This window comes from Microcaecilia unicolor, chromosome 7 (genome assembly GCF_901765095.1).
Source record: "Microcaecilia unicolor chromosome 7, aMicUni1.1, whole genome shotgun sequence".
Classification (NCBI taxonomy): domain Eukaryota; kingdom Metazoa; phylum Chordata; class Amphibia; order Gymnophiona; family Siphonopidae; genus Microcaecilia; species Microcaecilia unicolor.
Genome location: NC_044037.1, coordinates 185,266,942 through 185,284,964, shown reverse-complemented (window position 1 = coordinate 185,284,964; position 18,023 = coordinate 185,266,942). Strand labels below are relative to the sequence as shown.

Below are 18,023 nucleotides of genomic sequence, written 5' to 3'. Positions count from 1 at the left end.
GAGGAGGACCCTAGATATTTCTCCTCAGAGGAGTCTACGGGCCTTCCCTCGGACCCCACGCCTTCACCGGAGAGGAAACTCTCGCCTCCCGAGAGTCTCTCCTTTGCCTCCTTTGTGCGGGATATGTCTATCAGCATTCCCTTCCCCGTGGTCTCTGTGGAAGAGCCGAGGGCCGAGATGCTCGAGGTCCTCGACTATCCATCACCACCTAGAGAGTCCTCCACGGTGCCGCTGCACAATGTCCTTAAGGAGACGCTGCTTCGGAACTGGGTGCAACCATTAACTAACCCCACCATTCCCAAGAAAGCAGAGTCCCAGTACAGGATCCACTCCGACCCAGAGCTAATGCGGCCACAATTGCCCCGTGACTCAGCGGTCGTGGATTCTGCTCTCAAGAGGGCACGGAGTTCGAGGGATACCGCCTCGGCGCCCCCGGGGCGGGAGTCTCGCACTCTGGACTCGTTTGGGAGGAAGGCCTACCAATCCTCCATGCTCGTGACCCGCATCCAGTCATACCTGCTCTATATGAGCATTCACATGCGGACCAATGTGCAACAACTGGCGGACCTGGTCGAGAAGCTCCCGCCGGAGCAGTCCAGGCCTTATCAGGAGGTGGTCAGGCAGCTGAAGGCGTGCAGAAAGTTCCTGTCCAGGGGTATCTATGACACCTGTGACGTGGCATCTCGTGCTGCGGCCCAAGGTATAGTGATGCGCAGGCTCTCATGGCTGCGTGCCTCTGACCTGGACAACCGCACCCAGCAGAGACTGGCCGACGTCCCTTGCCGGGGGGATAACATTTTTGGTGAGAAGGTCGAGCAGATGGTGGACCAACTGCATCAGCGGGAAACCGCTCTCGACAAGCTCTCCCACCGGGCGCCTTCAGCATCCACCTCCACAGGTGGACGTTTTTCCCGGGCCCGGCAGGCTGCACCCTATTCTTTTGCTAAGCGTAGGTACAACCAGCCGGCCCGAAGGCCTCGTCAGGCACAGGGACAGCCCCAGCGCGCTCGTTCTCGTCAACAGCGTGCGCCTAAGCAGCCCCCTGCGCCTCCACAGCAAAAGCCGGGGACGGGCTTTTGACTGGATCCACGGGAACATAGCCGCCCTACAAGTGTCCGTACCGGGCGATCTGCCGGTCGGAGGGAGGTTAAAATTTTTTCACCAAAGGTGGCCTCTCATAACCTCCGACCAGTGGGTTCTCCAAATAGTGCGGTGCGGATACGCCCTGAATTTGGCCTCCCTGCCTCCAAATTGTCCTCCGGGAGCTCAGTCTTTCAGCTCCCATCACAAGCAGGTACTTGCAGAGGAACTCTCCGCCCTTCTCAGCGCCAATGCGGTCGAGCCCGTACCACCCGGGCAGGAAGGGCAGGGATTCTATTCCAGGTACTTCCTTGTGGAAAAGAAAACAGGGGGGATGCGTCCCATCCTAGACCTGAGAGGCCTGAACAAATTCCTGGTCAAAGAAAAGTTCAGGATGCTTTCCTTGGGCACCCTTCTGCCAATGATTCAGAAAAACGATTGGCTATGTTCCCTGGATTTAAAGGACGCATATACTCACATTCCGATACTGCCAGCTCACAGACAGTATCTCCGATTCCGCCTGGGCGCACGGCACTTTCAGTATTGTGTGCTGCCCTTTGGGCTCGCCTCTGCCCCACGAGTGTTTACCAAGTGCCTCGTGGTGGTAGCGGCCTACCTACGCAAGCTGGGAGTGCACGTGTTCCCGTATCTCGACGATTGGCTGGTCAAGAACACCTCGGAGGCAGGAGCCCTCCGGTCCATGCAGTGCACTATTCAGCTTCTGGAGCTGCTGGGGTTTGTGATAAATTACCCAAAGTCCCATCTCCAGCCAACCCAGTCTCTGGAATTCATAGGAGCTCTGCTGAATACCCAGACGGCTCAGGCCTACCTTCCCGAAGCGAGGGCCACCAATCTCCTGGCCCTGGCTTTGCAGACCAGAGCGTCTCAGCAGATCACAGCTCGGCAGATGTTGAGACTTCTGGGTCATATGGCCTCCACAGTTCATGTGACTCCCATGGCTCGTCTTCACATGAGATCTGCTCAATGGGCCCTAGCTTCCCAGTGGTTCCAAGCCACCGGGAATCTAGAAGATGTCATCCGCCTCTCCACCAGTTGCCGCACTTCACTGCTCTGGTGGACCATCCGGTCCAATTTGACCCTGGGACGTCCATTTCAAATTCCGCAGCCCACGAAAGTGTTGACAACGGATGCATCTCGCCTGGGGTGGGGAGCTCATGTCGATGGGCTTCACACCCAGGGTCTGTGGTCCCTCCAGGAAAAGGATCTGCAGATCAACCTCCTGGAGCTCCGAGCGATCTGGAACGCACTGAAGGCTTTCAGAGATCGGCTGTCCTGCCAAATTATCCAAATTCGGACAGACAATCAGGTTGCAATGTATTACGTCAACAAGCAGGGGGGCACCGGATCTCGCCCCCTGTGTCAGGAGGCCGTCGGGATGTGGCGTTGGGCGTGTCGGTTCGGCATGCTCCTCCAAGCCACGTACCTGGCAGGCGTAAACAACAGTCTGGCCGACAGACTGAGCAGAGTCATGCAACCGCACGAGTGGTCGCTCCATGCCAGAGTGGTACGCAAGATCTTCCGAGAGTGGGGCACCCCCTCGGTGGACCTTTTCGCCTCTCAGACCAACCACAAGCTGCCTCTGTTCTGTTCCAGACTTCAGGCACACGGCAGGCTAGCGTCGGACGCCTTTCTCCTCCATTGGGGGACCGGCCTCCTGTATGCTTATCCTCCCCTACCTTTGGTGGGGAAGACCTTACTGAAGCTCAAGCAAGACCGCGGCACCATGATTCTGATAGCGCCCTTTTGGCCCCGTCAGATCTGGTTCCCTCTTCTTCTGGAGTTGTCCTCCGAGGAACCGTGGAGATTGGAGTGTTTTCCGACTCTCATCTCGCAGAACGACGGAGCGTTGCTGCACCCCAACCTGTCCCTGGCTCTCACGGCCTGGATGTTGAGGGCGTAGACTTCACTGCGTTGGGTCTGTCTGAGGGTGTCTCCCGGGTCTTGCTTGCCTCTAGGAAGGATTCCACTAAAAAGAGTTACTTTTTCAAGTGGAGGAGGTTTGTCGTGTGGTGTGAGAGCAAGGCCCTAGAACCTCGTTCTTGCCCTGCACAGAACCTGCTTGAATACCTTCTGCACTTATCAGAGTCTGGCCTCAAGACCAACTCAGTAAGGAATCACCTTAGTGCGATTAGTGCTTACCATTATCGTGTGGAAGGAAAAGCCATCTCTGGAGAGCCTTTAGTCGTTCGATTCATGAGAGGCTTGCTTTTGTCAAAGCCCCCTATCAAGCCTCCTACTGTGTCATGGGATCTCAACGTCGTCCTCACCCAGCTGATGAAACCTCCTTTTGAGCCACTGAATACCTGCCATCTGAAGTACTTGACCTGGAAGGTCATTTTCTTGGTGGCAGTTACTTCCGCTCGTAGGGTCAGTGAGCTTCAAGCCCTAGTAGCTCATGCTCCATATACCAAATTTCATCACAACAGAGTAGTGCTCCGCACCCACCCAAAGTTCCTGCCGAAGGTGGTGTCGGAGTTCCATCTTAACCAGTCAATTGTCTTGCCAACATTCTTCCCCAGGCCGCATACCCGCCCTGCTGAACGTCAGTTGCACACATTGGACTGCAAGAGAGCATTGGCCTTCTATCTGGAGCGGACACAGCCCAACAGACAGTCCGCCCAATTGTTTATTTCTTTCGACCCTAACAGGCTAGGGGTCACTGTCGGGAAACGCACCATCTCCAATTGGCTAGCAGATTGCATTTCCTTCACTTACGCCCAGGCTGGGCTGACTCTTGAGGGTCATGTCATGGCTCATAGTGTCAGAGCCATGGCAGCGTCGGTGGCCCACTTGAAGTCAGCCACTATTGAAGAGATCTGCAAGGCTGCGACGTGGTCATCTGTCCACACATTCACATCTCATTACTGCCTCCAGCAGGATACCCGACGCGACAGTCGGTTCGGGCAGTCGGTGCTGCAGAATCTGTTTGGGGTGTAAATCCAACTCCACCCTCCAGGACCCGAATTTTATTCTGGTCAGGCTGCACTCTCAGTTAGTTGTTCTTCGTAGGTCAATTTCTGTTGTACCCTCGCCGTTGCGAGGTTCAATTGACCTGGGTTATTGTTTTGAGTGAGCCTGAGAGCTAGGGATACCCCAGTCGTGAGAACAAGCAGCCTGCTTGTCCTCGGAGAAAGTGAATGATACATACCTGTAGCAGGTGTTCTCCGAGGACAGCAGGCTGATTGTTCTCACCTACCCTCCCTCCTCCCCTTTGGAGTTGTGTGTTTCATCTTTTGCTAGTCATTCAACTGGCGGGAGCGGTCGCGCACGGGCGGGAAGACGGCCGCGCATGCGCGGTGGGCGTGCCCTGCGTGCCGACCGTCCCGCGAAGCTTCTTTCCGGTTGGTGGGGGCTGCCGCGGACGTCACCCAGTCGTGAGAACAATCAGCCTGCTGTCCTCGGAGAACACCTGCTACAGGTATGTATCATTCACTGCCCGGACACGGTCTGGTGGACCCCTGCAATCAAATAAAAACAATCACCCTGGTGTTCTAGTGAGACCCCTGTCCTTACCCTCTCCTCAGTACCTTAAAAGTTGCAGGAGGAGGGACTAGCACTCCCTCCTCGTCAGCAGGAGCCACGTCAAAATGGTGGCGCCCTGTCCGGTGTATCCTGGGATGTATTGGGCAGGGCTTAACTTCCATATAAGGAAGAGATTCCCTTATATGGAAGTTAAACCCTGCCCCGGGCAGGGTGTTGCCATTTTGAGGTGGCACCCGCTGAGGAGGAGAGACTGCTAGTCCCTTTTTCTCCAACTTTCAAGTTACTGGGGAGGGGGTTGGGTTGGGGGGACCCTTCTACCACTAGCCCACCAAGGAAAGCTTTTGGGGGGGAGGGCAGGTCAGGTCGAGCCCCCTATCGTGGGTCACTGGACACGTAGCGACGGCGGGGGGAAGTGAGGACAGGGGTCCCACTGGACCACCAGAGGGGGTTCAGGAATCCACTGGACCCCTGGGGCTGTCAGTGACAGCCTGGGCTGCCTTTCCACAGCGGGGGGAGGCTCTCTCATTAACCGTAACACCAGCTCTGAAGTGGCATAGGGTTAAGGCAGGAGGAGCAGAGGAGGATCAGAACACATTTCTCTGATCACGAGAGAGGGGAATAGCTGTGGCCTCGCGCCACCTCTGCACGTGGGGCCTCTCGCCACCTCTGCACGTGGAGCTGGGCTCCTCCTCCTCACATGGAGGACATCCTTGAGCTTGGGAAGTATAGTGTGTGTGATTCAATCCTGCTTGTTGCTAGCAAAAGCAAAGGTGCTTATCTGGCAGAGGTATTCCTTGTAGACAGGATTAATTAGGCACACAGTCTCACCTGCCTCCCAAAGAGTTGATTCTGAGCTCTACACTGAGGGAACTGCTGTGTGGAGAAATGGCCATGCTTGCTCAGAACTTTACAATAGTTTTGACCTCTGGGAGTGCTGTACTGTCCAGTGTTGTTGGGTAACATCACCTGCTTGTTTGTCTAAATAACTTTGCTGCCTATGGAGAACCCCTTATAAAGCTGCCTTTTCTCTTGTTTTTGGGTTTTGTTTTTTCTTTAAGTGAGATGATTCATTTGGAGCCAGGTTAATGATTTTTTTTCTGTACACTTATGTGAACATAAAATAATATATTCTTTGTAAAGATTAGGAAACTAAGTGGATGAGCCAGCCTTTTTTGTCTTTTATATTCAGTTTAGTTTTTTTTAACCTTCTGATTTCTTGGCATTTTAGTGCTTTAAAGAATAGAGTTGAAAACTCTTCTGCATGGCACTTGAGTTCAGAACAGCAGCACTCTAAAAAAAGGCGGAAAGACAGAACAAGAATGAAGTCCCCAGCTGTAAGCAGTGCATGCACATCTGCCAGAACCAGACCACTTCAGAGTATCCACAAGCGGAAACTCTACAGGCTCAACTCTGCATGTTGCTTGAATCAGCTGGTAAGAATTCTGATCCGAGGAAAGTTTTCATTCAGAATGCATCCATAGTTGTTTTTTAGTATTTGAATTCTGGAGAGATCATATCCCAGCATGCATTATGTTCATTTAATGGCCTTGGAATAGACCTTGGATACAAAAGATGACATTTCTACTAGCATTGGCGTAAGTCATCATGTTGGACAGAATCTCTGAAGATGATTAAATTTATGTAGTTTGTACATCTGTATACGACTGTAAGGAATGCTTTTGTAATATTAATTCTCTCAAACAAATATGAGTCAAGTTAAATTTCATTGTGCCATATAGCCGGTTTGATTAGGAGAGGCATTTTACATTTTTGAAATAGATTAAATATTTAAATAGAAAGCATTCCCTTCAACATATATCAAAAATAGTCTCAATTACCTATTTCAATTAGTCTGAATACACGCACAAAGATAAATTGTATCCTCTCAAGGAATCTTGTGGTTGTATATCATTTCCATATCCAGTTACCGCTCTTAAGTCAGTTTTTTTTTTGTTTGTTTTTTTTTATTTATAGAATTTTAAATTATAGTCAAGCATAACACATGTGCAGAAAAGTTACCTGGTTCTATTATATAATATATAAAATCTGAAATTTTATATTAAAGAAAAACAAAAAATATATAAGGAAATTATTTCACCAGATTATACTCAAATCCACAATTACGATTCAAGATGTTACATATATGGATATTTAAATCAATTAGCTAGAAAAATAAAGCAGGAATTTGCTGAGTCTGATTCCCAAAAGGTACCAGTAAATTATTACACAGAGCTATTTCCACCCCTCCCAGTGGATCCCTAACAGTTAGAAATGCGGTGAGTTGAGGGGGATAAAAAAAAAAACATACTTATTCATCTGATATTTAACAACGCACTTGCAAGGGTATCTTAGAAAAAATGTCGCCCCCAAATGAAGTACCCCTGGCTTCATCATAAGAAATTGTTGTCTACACTTCTGAGTGTCTTTAGCCACATCAGGAAAGCACAAATTTTCAGTCCAAGAAAACTTTTTTCCGTATTCTGAAAGAATAGTTTCATTAACCAGTTTTTATCTGGAGTTAATGCCACAATTGCAGTCAGGGTCGACAGTATTACCATTTCACTGTCAGAAGCTTCCAGAATCTCTGAAACATCACGTTCTTGGGTTTGATTCTCTCTTGTTTTTGTTGGCAAATAATATATTTGAGAAAACGGGGAAATTGCCTCTTCGGCCACTCCCAATATGTCTCTTATGTATTTCTTTAGCATATCTCTTTGGAGAAGTCGCAAATTGTTTGGGGAAATTCAAAAAACGAAGATTATTATTTCTTATTGAATTTTCCAAGGATTCAGTTTTTCTTCTAAGGAATATTAGGTATTTAGTTATACATTCTTAATATAATTGTGTCTTTTTAACTTCATTTTCATTTTCCTTATTTTTATTCGCTATAGTGTCCATTCTAGATTCAATAACTTTTGTCTTATGTTCTAACATGGATAAATCTTGTCAGTTTTTCAACCTGCGGACATATTGCTTTTCCCAGCTCTACTATTAATGTCCATAGAATGTCCAGCATAACGTCACTTGGTTTGTCCATCGATATAGGAAATAGAGTCATTGTTACCTCTATATTGGTAGAAGAAGAACCATGTTCCTCACTCACGGTTGTAGTCTCCTTGGATGTTCCAGGAGTAGCTGATACTACTCTTCCAGTCTAGTTGTCTAAGTCTCCTTCAGTCCGAATTCCTCCGGTTGATTGCATCACCTCCCGTCTCCTCCCGTTCCGCTTGTAGGCTTCGGGATAGAGGACGCCAACCGAGGACTACTGCAGCCAGATGGTTGGAGGGGGAGGAGCTCTTACATTGGGGCTGAGCAAAAGCTCTAGCCCTGGGAATGCTGCGGGGTCTCCATCCACCCCAGAACGGACCAATGGGCTATTCCCTGACGCCTCTGGCACCGTGTACTTCTGAAAGAAAGTTTGTATTGTAGGCAGGTTAGAAGAAAGGTTTTGCCGCTGAGGAGCGGTGGAGGAGGGCCGGCTCCTTTTCGGCATCGCCAGAGACTAGGAAATTCAGAGAAGCAGCAGGTACATCAGACTGTAGCAGCAGCCATCTTGAATCACAAAGTAGTCTTAAGTCAGTTTTTAATGTACAATTTTAATGTTCTGGAAGAAAACGTTATCTTCAAGAAATGTACGGCTCGGCTTCAGTATGAATTAGAGGATGATTTTGACAAAGTGGTTTATTCTAGAAGCTTTAACTTTAACAGGCTTTCTAAAAACATCACAAGGTCCTCTACCTGTGAAACCCTCCTTGGTTTCCTTCTTGATTCAGTACATTCTTTAAGATGAAAATATTTTTTGATTTGTGGCCCACTGTAGATGTGGCTCTTGTTACTCAGCTGTGGAGGGAATCTTTATTCAGCTGAAGGATCAGGTGCTTGCTTTAGGTGCAAGGGAACCTTAAAGGTTCCCAGTGCCTTGTTAGCTTTCAAGAAAATAAGTATATATTTTATTTATTTACTTATATATGCCTATCTGGGTATTGACTAGCTGGAAACATTTGTCTGAGGAAGCCTTGATTTAATTTCTGGTGTGGAGAATAGTTGGGCTGTGGGTTATTTTGTATATTTAATGGGTATGTGAGTAGGGTTTTTTTTACTTGCTTTGTCTTTTTACTTATTCCTTTATTTGTCCTGCTGGCTAAGGGGTCCTTTTACTAAGCTGTGACAAAAAGTGGCCTTAGTGCACCCTTCACACTAAGACTAGGAGGAAGATTTGGGTGGGATATCGGTGTCGGAAATGATATTTCAAGCGGATGAGTCGGAGAAACTTACTGACTTCACGGTAAACCTGGAGGACGTAATGGGGCAGTTCAGCAAACTGAAGAGTAACAAATCCCCTGGACCGGATGGTATTCATCCTAGAGTACTGATAGAACTGAAAAATGAGCTTGCGGAGCTACTGCTAGTGATATGCAATTTATCCTTAAAATTGAGCATGGTACCGGAAGATTGGAGGGTGGCCAATGTAACGCCCATTTTTAAAAAAGGTTCCAGGGGAACCTAACCCTATGCTTGGAACAACCTTCCTGAGCCCTTACGCCAAGCCCCCTCTCTGCCCATCTTCAAGTCTTTGCTTAAAACCCACCTCTTCAATGCTGCATTCGGCACCTAACGCTTACCATTCACTAAATCCAGACTGCCCCAATTTGACCGCCCCTATCGGACTGTCCGTTCACTTGTCTCTTAGATTGTAAGCTCCTTGAGCAGGGACCGTCCCTCTATGTTAAATTGTACAGCGCTGCGTAACCCTAGTAGCGCTTTAGAAATGTTAAGTAGTAGTAGTAGTAAAAAAGGTTCCAGGGGAGATCCGGGAAATTATAGACCGGTGAGTCTGACGTCGGTGCCGGGGAAAATGGTAGAGGCTATTATTAAAAACAAAATTACAGAGCACATCCGAGGACATGGATTACTGAGACCGAGTCAGCACGGCTTTTTTGTGGGGAAATCTTGCCTGACCAATTTACTTCAATTCTTTGAAGGAGTAAACAAACGTGGACAAAGGGGAGCCGGTTGATATTGTATATCTGGATTTTCAAAAGGCGTTTGACAAGGTACCTCATAAAAGGCTAAAGAGGAAATTGGAGGGTCATGGGATAGGAGGAAAAGTCCTATTGTGGATTAAAAACTGGTTGAAGGATAGGAAACAGAGAGTGGGGTTAAATGGGCAGTATTCACAATGGAGAAGGGTAGTTAATGGGGTTCCTCAGGGGTCTATGCTAGGACTGCTGCTTTTTAATATATTTATAAATGATTTAGAGATGGGAGTAACTAGCGAGGTAATTAAATTTGCTGATGACACAAAGTTATTCAAAGTCGTGAACTCGCGACAGGATTGTGAAAAATTACAGAAGGACCTTACGAGACTGGGAGAGTGGGCGGCTAGATGGCAGATAACGTTTAATGTGAGCAAGTGCAAGGTGATGCATGTGGGGAAAAAAGAACCCGAATTATAGCTACGTCATGCAAGGTTCCACATTAGGAGTTACGGACCAAGAAAGGGATCTGGGTGTCGTCGTCGATAATACACTGAAACCTTCTGCTCAGTGTGCTGCTGCGGCTCGGAAAGCGAATAGAATGTTGGGTATTATTAGGAAAGGTATGGAAAACAGGTGTGAGGATGTTATAATGCCGTTGTATCGCTCCGTGGTGCGACCGCACCTTGAGTATTGTGTTCAATTCTGGTTGCCGCATCTCAAGAAAGATATAGAGGCATATTTTCAAAGCACTTAGCCTTCCATCGTTCCATAGGTTTCTATGGAACTTTGGAAGACTAAGTGCTTTCAAAATATGCCTCATAGTGGAATTGGAAAAGGTGCAGCGAAGGGCGACTAAAATGATAGCGGGGATGGGACAACTTCCCTATGAAGAAAGACTAAGGAGGCTAGGGCTTTTCAGCTTGGAGAAGAGACGGCTGAGGGGAGACATGATAGAGGTATATAAAATAATGAGTGGAGTGGAACAGGTGGATGTGAAGCATCTGTTCACGCTTTCCAAAAATACTAGGACTAGGGGGCATGCGATGAAACTACAGTATAGTAAATTTAAAATAAATCGGAGAAAATGTTTCTTCACCCAACGCGTAATTAAACTCTGGAATTCGTTGCTGGAGAACGTGGTGAAGGCGGTTAGCTTGGCAGAGTTTAAAAAGGGGTTAGACAGTTTCCTAAAGGACAAGTCCATAAACCGCTACTAAATGGACTTGGGAAAAATCCGCAATTCCAGGAATAACGTGTATAGAAATTTTGTACGTTTGGGAAGCTTGTCAGGTGCCCTTGGCCTGGATTGGCTGCTGTCGTGGACAGGATGCTGGGCTCGATGGACCCTTGGTCTTTTCCCAGTGTGGCATTACTTATGTACTTTTACTGCAGCTGTGAAATTGCTGATTTTCTGTGTTTTTGTTTTAATGGCCACGCGCTAATCTTGCTATTAGATTGTGGCCATTAAAATAAAAATTACTATGTGGGCACTTACCAACACCTATTTTGTAGCCACATCATAATGTAGCTGTGATAACTGATTAACATAGGAATGCCCACTCTCCGCCCCTTCAAAAATGTATTTTTTAGTGCTCAGACTGCATTTAATAAATATAAATTCAGTGCCACAACTGTGGGAATACCTGGAGAAGTGTGGGTGCCCCCCACAAACACCCTTTCCTAGCAGTTGGGCCAGCAGGCTCGATTTGATAATTCCTTGTCATCAAGCAGATGAAGCCATTATGTATGGGTTGTGTCCATCAACAAGCAGGGGGAGATAGAGAGCACTCAACTTTTCACAGTGCCTCATGGCCAGCCAGCTCCACTGCCTCTTCAGTATTCTCTATCTCCCCAAGCAGGGTGGCTGCAGCTTCTTCGAGCTCCATCAAAAATCTACTTGGGTGTGGCTCCTGGCTTGCCAGTTGTTAGCCGGGGTGTTAGAGGCTATAGCAGCTTCACTTTGAAGGCACATAGGTTAGCCCTTTCCCTGCCTTACCCATGCCCCCGTGGATGTGGACATATTAGCTTGCTTTTCCCTGTCCTTTCCCACTCAGTGGATGCAGGCACATTGGTTCGCCTTTCCCTGCCTTTCCCACTCATCTGAGCCTGCAGAGTTCTTATTACCTCGGCTTTCCTCACAGCGTTTAAAAAAAAAAAAAAATGGAACAGAGGTTTTCCTTTGATTCTTCTATGGGACCGGAGCTGTGATACTCGGTCCGGTGAGGTAAGAGTGTTTTCTAACTCCTCCGTGGTGGGCCTGCGATCGGGGCGATTTTGGTGCGAAACCACCATTTTGAATTTTCCCGTCGTTTTCGGCGATTGCTGCAGAGAATATAAAGCACTGTTCCCGGTGTGGCAAGCGCAAATCAGCAGCGGGGCTCTGTAAATCGTGCTGTACAGGTGTAAGAGCCGGCCCGAGCATGGCAAGTGATGATTCTTCCCGCTCAGAGCTGGCAGCGGACACCATTTTGAATTCTCCGTATGGCGCGGCCTCCGTAGAGACGGAGAGCCCTGAGCCCGGGGGAGACCTCGAATTGAGGCTATTCAGGGAGCGGCTAGCCCCGGACGGGATCTGGGTGCCCAGGGCGAGTTTTTCTCCCCTGATTTTGTGTTGTTATTGCATAAAGCATACATGCTGAAAAGAGCTCTCCCTCAAGGGTCGTCTGAGGCCCCTTCTGTTGTCCCCCCCAGTGGATTCTGGCCTGGGACTGCCCGCTGAGGCTATTTTCCCTGATAATTGGCATAAAGAAAAGCGTAGAAGGGCTAATTCCCCTTCAGATTGTGGTGCACCTCCTTTCCCCCCCCCCCCCCCCCCCCCCGTGGTCGGTCTGTGAGGATTCGGAGAGTTCTGGCAGGCCTTCGTGGTCTGAGGAGCCAGAGTCAGGTGCAGAATTACCACAGGATCTGGATGATCCCTCCGCGGTGAGGATTTTCCACCGTGATGAGCTGCCAGCGCTTATTTCAGATGCCCTACAGGTCCTTTCTATTGAAGAGCCTGACAGTGGCACGGCCTCCTCTGTGAATCCTAGGATGGCTAGTACCAAAAAGCCTGCTCGAGCCTTTCCTTTGCATGACTCCATCCAAGAGCTTATTTCCGCTCAGTGGGCTGACGCCGAGGGACCTTTGAAAGTTTCCAGGGCTATGGGTAGGGTTACCATTTTGTGTCCTTTGAAAAAGAGGACACATGTCACGCCCCCGCCACGCCTCATGCCCCGCCCCTGCCACTCCCCCTTCAGGTCCTCGTTCCGCCCCTATTCGCCGCCCCCCCCTCCCGTCACATAGTCCCCTCCCCCCCCACCCATCACATACCACCCCCTTCACTATCTAGCCCTGGTGGTCTAGTAGCGTCTTCTCTTCGGGGCAGGAAAGAGCCCCCTCTTTCCTGCCCGGAGCGCTGCCTGCCCTTGCCTGCTGCATCCTCCTCAGTCTGGCTGGGGATTCAAAATGGCCACCGAGAGTTGAAGCGGCCTCTCGAGAGTTCAACTCTCGGCGGCCATTTTGAATCCCCAGCCAGACCGAGAAGGATGATAGACAGGGGAGGCAGCGCTCCGGGCAGGAAAGAGGGGGCTCTTTCCTGCCCTGAAGACGTCACTAGACCACCAGGGAACATGGTAAGGAAGGGGAGGGGACGGGAGACCAGACCCACGGCGCCGATCGCCCGCCCACACGCCCACCGCACGCACGCGCCTGCCCGCGCCCACGTTTGTCCAGAAATCCGGACAAACGTGGGCGCGGGCAAAATCCGCCGGACGCCCCGGACATGCCCTCAAAAAGAGGACATGTCCGGGGAAATCCGGACGTATGGTAACCCTAGCTATGGGGCAATTATACCCTCTGCGTGAGGAGCATTTGGCTCGCTTTGCAATTCCTAAAGTAGATGCCCTAGTCACTGCGGTGACAAAGAGAACTACCCTCCCTGTGGAAGGAGGAGTTGCCCTGAAGGATATACAAGACCGTAGGCCTTTGAAATTGCAGGTCTTACTGTTCAGGCATCTGCATGCAGTTGTTTTGCTTCTAGAGCCTGCCTGGCGTGGTTGCAACAGGCAGTGGAACAGCCCGGAGATTTAGCGGAGCCCTTCTCGAATGTGGCTCCGCGGATGGAGTCGGCCTTGTCCTTTTTGACTGATGCCCTTTATGATATAGTCAGAGCTTCGGCTAAACAAATGGCAGTAGCAGTGGCGGCTCGCCATCTTATTTGGCTACGACATTGGGCAGCGGACATGGCCTCTAAGCAAAGGTTGGTGAAGTTGCCCTTTCAAGGCCTTCTCCTATTTGGTGAGGAGTTGGAGAAAATTGTTAAAGGCCTGGGAGATCCTAAACCCCAGCGCTTGCCCGAAGATAGGCCGAGGCCTTCCTCCAAGGGCCAGGCAGGCGGTCCACTCCTCTTATAGACCTCGCTTCCGTGAAGCTAGAAGGTACCGCCCGGGGCATTCTGCTGGGTTCACTTCTCGTGCCCGTTTTTCAGCAGAGGAACTCCTTTCGCTCGGACAAGCGTTCCGCGGCCACCGGCTCTAGGCCTGGAGTTCAGGGGTGTGTTTGAGGAGTCCCGATGCGGTTCTGCCGCCAAACGGGCGGCGGTAGAGGAGACTTTGCAAGGTCTGATTCAGTTAGGGGCCATGTCCCCGGTACCTCCCGCTGAACACGGCTACGGCCGATACTCCATCTACTTTGTGGTGCCGGGAAAAGGTGTGTCTTTTCGCCCTATTCTGGACTTAAAAGAATTAAACAAGTCCCTGAGAGTGTGGCATTTCCACATGGAAACCCTGCGCTCCGTCATTGCTGCGGTACAGCCAGGAGAGTTTCTCACGTCTCTAGACCTGAAAGAAGCTTACTTGCACATACCAATTTGGCCCCCGCACCAGATGTTTCTGAGGTTTGCAGTGTTGGGAAAACATTTCCAGTTCCGGGCCTTGCCTTTTGGCCTCGCCACAGCTCCCCGAACCTTTTTGAAGGTAATGGTGGTAGTAGCTGCTTTGCTCAGGCGAGAAGGTATCAGGGTTCACCCGTACCTAGACGACTGGCTCATCAGAGCAGACTCTGTAACAGAGAGCTATCAAGCTACAGCCAGAGTGGTCTCTGTACTTCAATCTCTAGGCTGGGTCGTCAATATGGCCAAAAGTCACCTGACCCCCTTGCAATCTCTAGAATATTTGGGGGCCAGGTTCGACTCAGGCTATTTATACCTACCCGAGCTAAGGCGGTGCAAGCTTCAGAATCAGGTCCGTCTGCTCCTAAAGATGCCCCGTTCGCGTGCTTGGAACATTGTCCAGCTGCTGGGATCGATGACAGCCACATTGGAAGTGGTGCCCTGGGCGAGAGCGCACCTGAGACCTCTACAGTATTCCCTACTTCAAAGATGGTCTCTGTCACGCTTTCAAAGCTGGAACTGGGTTGTGAGCCCTTGGGCCACTGCCGAGAAGCGGCAGTGGCAGGCAAAACCACCCCACACCAGGGGCAAGGCAGAACTCTGACAACAGTTAGGCTTCACCTGTACCTGGCCACTTTCCACCAGGAGTTAAGCTCCCAGCTTCAGGTGGCCGACAGGACTTTGCAGGACAGGGCAGGAGCTGGATAACAGCTAGGCAGCACAGGGACTGAGTTTCAGAGGGGAAAGGAAGGAACATGGGCAGCAAGGCAGAAAACTGGGCTAGACAATACCATACAAGGCAGGGACAGGACAAGCTAGGGGACAGAAACTGGAAGCTGCAAGCAGCCACTGAAACAGGGAACAAAACACTGACTAACAAGACACAGAACTAAAAGCTGCAAAGCAGCCAGCAGGATACAAACAGACAAGGACTAAACACAAAACTAAAACCCAGAGACAAGACTAGCAAACTAACAACAACCTAATCTAACTACACACTGACTGGCTAGAACAGAGAAGAATCAAGGCAAGGATTCAAAACTAGGCAGCAGAGCAACAAGCACTAACATACCAGGGCTTAGACGCAATGCAAAGGCAAAGCCAGAGAGTTTCAAAATAGCTAATAAGCCCAGACAGGAAAGACTCAGCTGCAGCAATCACCAGGAAGCTATGGTGGCTGTGCAGGCTCAATCCAAGCAAGCAAAACCTGGCAGCCTGGAAGATCCGGACCGGACTCAGCTAAAATCTGGAACGGGCGATGGTCCATAGCAGCCACCTGTACTGGCCACCAGAGGGTGAGGAGAGCACAGACGTAACAGTCTCCAGTTTCTCAGGATTATCAATGCAGACTTTCTTGGCTCCCTGCGGCCCGACTCAGCATGGAGTGGTGGCTCTCAGACAGCATGCTGTGGCGCTCCCCGATTGGTGTCTAGTAGTGACAGATGCCAGCCTGAAGGGCTGAGGCGCACATTGCAAGGGGAAGCATGCCCAGGGTCTATGGACACCCGAGGAGTCGGAGTGGTCCATCAACCGCCTGGAGTTGAAAGCGGTGTTTCAGGCGCGTCTGGCCTTTCAAGTGACCCTGGAAGGATTGCTTGTCAGAATGATGTATGACAACACGACAGCAGTGGCCTATATAAATCGACAAGGCGGCACTTAGTGGAGAGCACTGGCCGCGCAGGCCGAACAGATTTGCCACTGGGCCGAGCTGCATCTTCAGTTTCTGTCAGCAGCTCACATTGCATATCAGAGCAACGTGCAAGCCGATTATCTAAGCAGGCATCAGATCGATCGAGCAAAATGGGAACTAGCAGACGAAGTATTCCTGCAGATATGTGCCAAATGGGGCAAGCCCGTGATGGATCTTATGGCGACAAGTTCAAATGCCAAAGTCCCATGCTTCTTCAGCAGACGGAGAGATCCTCGCTCGGCAGGGTTGGAAGCCTTGACTCAGCCCTGGCCTCCAGGCCTACTATATGTGTTCCCTCCGTGGCCCTTGATAGGGTGCGTGCTCCTGCGGATTCGACTGCACCCAGGAGAAGTGGTCCTCATCGCCCCGGATTGGCCCAGGAGGCCTTGGTATGCGGACCTCCGACAGATGCTTTGACGTCGGTAGCGGTACCGAGATCGTCGGGGACGGTATCGATGTCGGCACCGGAGAGTACATCCACGTCCAGAGTGCAGGTAATGGCTGTCCAGAGACCTTTGCACGCAGGCAGCAGTGAGCCATCGAGTGGGTCTCCACCTGCCTCGAGTGCTCCTGCGGTACACACACCCCCACACACCCCCCCCCCCCCCCCCCCCCCCCCCCCGGGACCGACCTCTTTCGGACTCGGCCCCGAGGAGGCGTGTGGATTCCATGTCCTCATCGGTACTGGGTAGTACCACTGACGTGCTTCGTGCGAAAGCAAAGAAGCATCGTCATCGGTCACCTTCCCGTCATGGTTCCAAGAGCTCCGGGATGCCGAGGGATTCGACACCCGTGAAGCGTCGACACCGGGAGTACCGCTCACCCTCCATACAAGAGGTGTCGATGCGCTTGTCTCCGGACAGCTTGGTACCGCCTCCACGCCCCAGGCAGATTCTGACTTCGTCCCCTGTACCGACCCCCCAGCCTTGCTCGACAGACTCTTTAGACGAGCGCCTCTAAGCCATCCTTCCGGGCATTCTGGAAGGGCTGCTGCGACCATCTGTTCCGGTACCGGTGGTGCTTGCATTGTCGGTACTGTTGAGAGATGCGGTGGTTGGTTCCCCGCCCATGGTGCGGACAGCGACGCTGGTACCGCTTGCGGCATCGGCCTCAGCTGCCGCTGAAGTTGACTCCCCATCGACGTCGCTGGAGGAGGGAGCTTCGTCGCCGGCGGCGCGGGAGTCTTCTCGGCATCGCCATCGAGGACATGGTTCCTCGGCATCAAGATGGGCCCGGCCTCGGACTGAAGTCAGAGAACTCATGTCCGATACCGAAGGGGAGGCCTCGTGGGAAGCAGAGGAAGAGCCAAGATATATCTCTGATGAGGATTCTTGCGGTCTTCCTTCTGATCCTACTCCTTCGCCAGAGAGAAAGCTTTCTTCCCCCGAGAGTCTGTCTTTCTCTTCCTTTATTCGGGAAATGTCTACGTCCATTCCCTTCCCTGTGGTTACTGAGGATGAGCCCAGGGCTGAGATGTTCGAGGTCCTGGACTATCCTTTGCCACCTAAGGAATCGTCCACTGTACCTCTGCATAATGTCCTGAAACAGACATTGCTGACGAACTGGGCGAAGCCACTAACTAATCCCTCCATCCCCAAAAAGATTGAGTCCCAGTATAGAATCCACGGAGACCCAGAGTTGATGAAGACCCAGTTGCCTCATGACTCTGGCGTTGTGGATTCTTCTCTCAAAGAGCCAAGAGTTCGCGGGATTATGCCTCGGCGCCCCTGGGGCGGGAGTCTAGAACTCTGGACTCTTTTGGGAGGAAGGCCTATCATTCTGCTACGCTCGTGTCCAAGATCCAGTCGTACCAGCTCTACACGAGCATCCACTTGCGGAACAACGTGCGTCAGCTGGCGGACTTTGTCGATAAGCTCCCATCGGAGCAGGCCAAGCCTTTTCA

At 50.7% G+C, this 18,023-nt stretch overlaps 1 protein-coding gene across 5 annotated transcripts in view; it reads left to right on the top strand.

Annotated features, from left to right (window-relative positions):
* Positions 1 to 18,023, top strand: part of KANSL1L (KAT8 regulatory NSL complex subunit 1 like) — a 363,383-nt gene that overhangs the window by 139,248 nt on the left and 206,112 nt on the right. For all 5 annotated transcript variants that reach the window (XM_030209770.1, XM_030209773.1, XM_030209769.1 and 2 more), the window contains exon 6: positions 5,813 to 6,017. In XM_030209770.1, the coding sequence (XP_030065630.1) occupies positions 5,813 to 6,017 (205 nt within the window). The remainder of the gene's footprint in view (positions 1 to 5,812; positions 6,018 to 18,023) is intronic.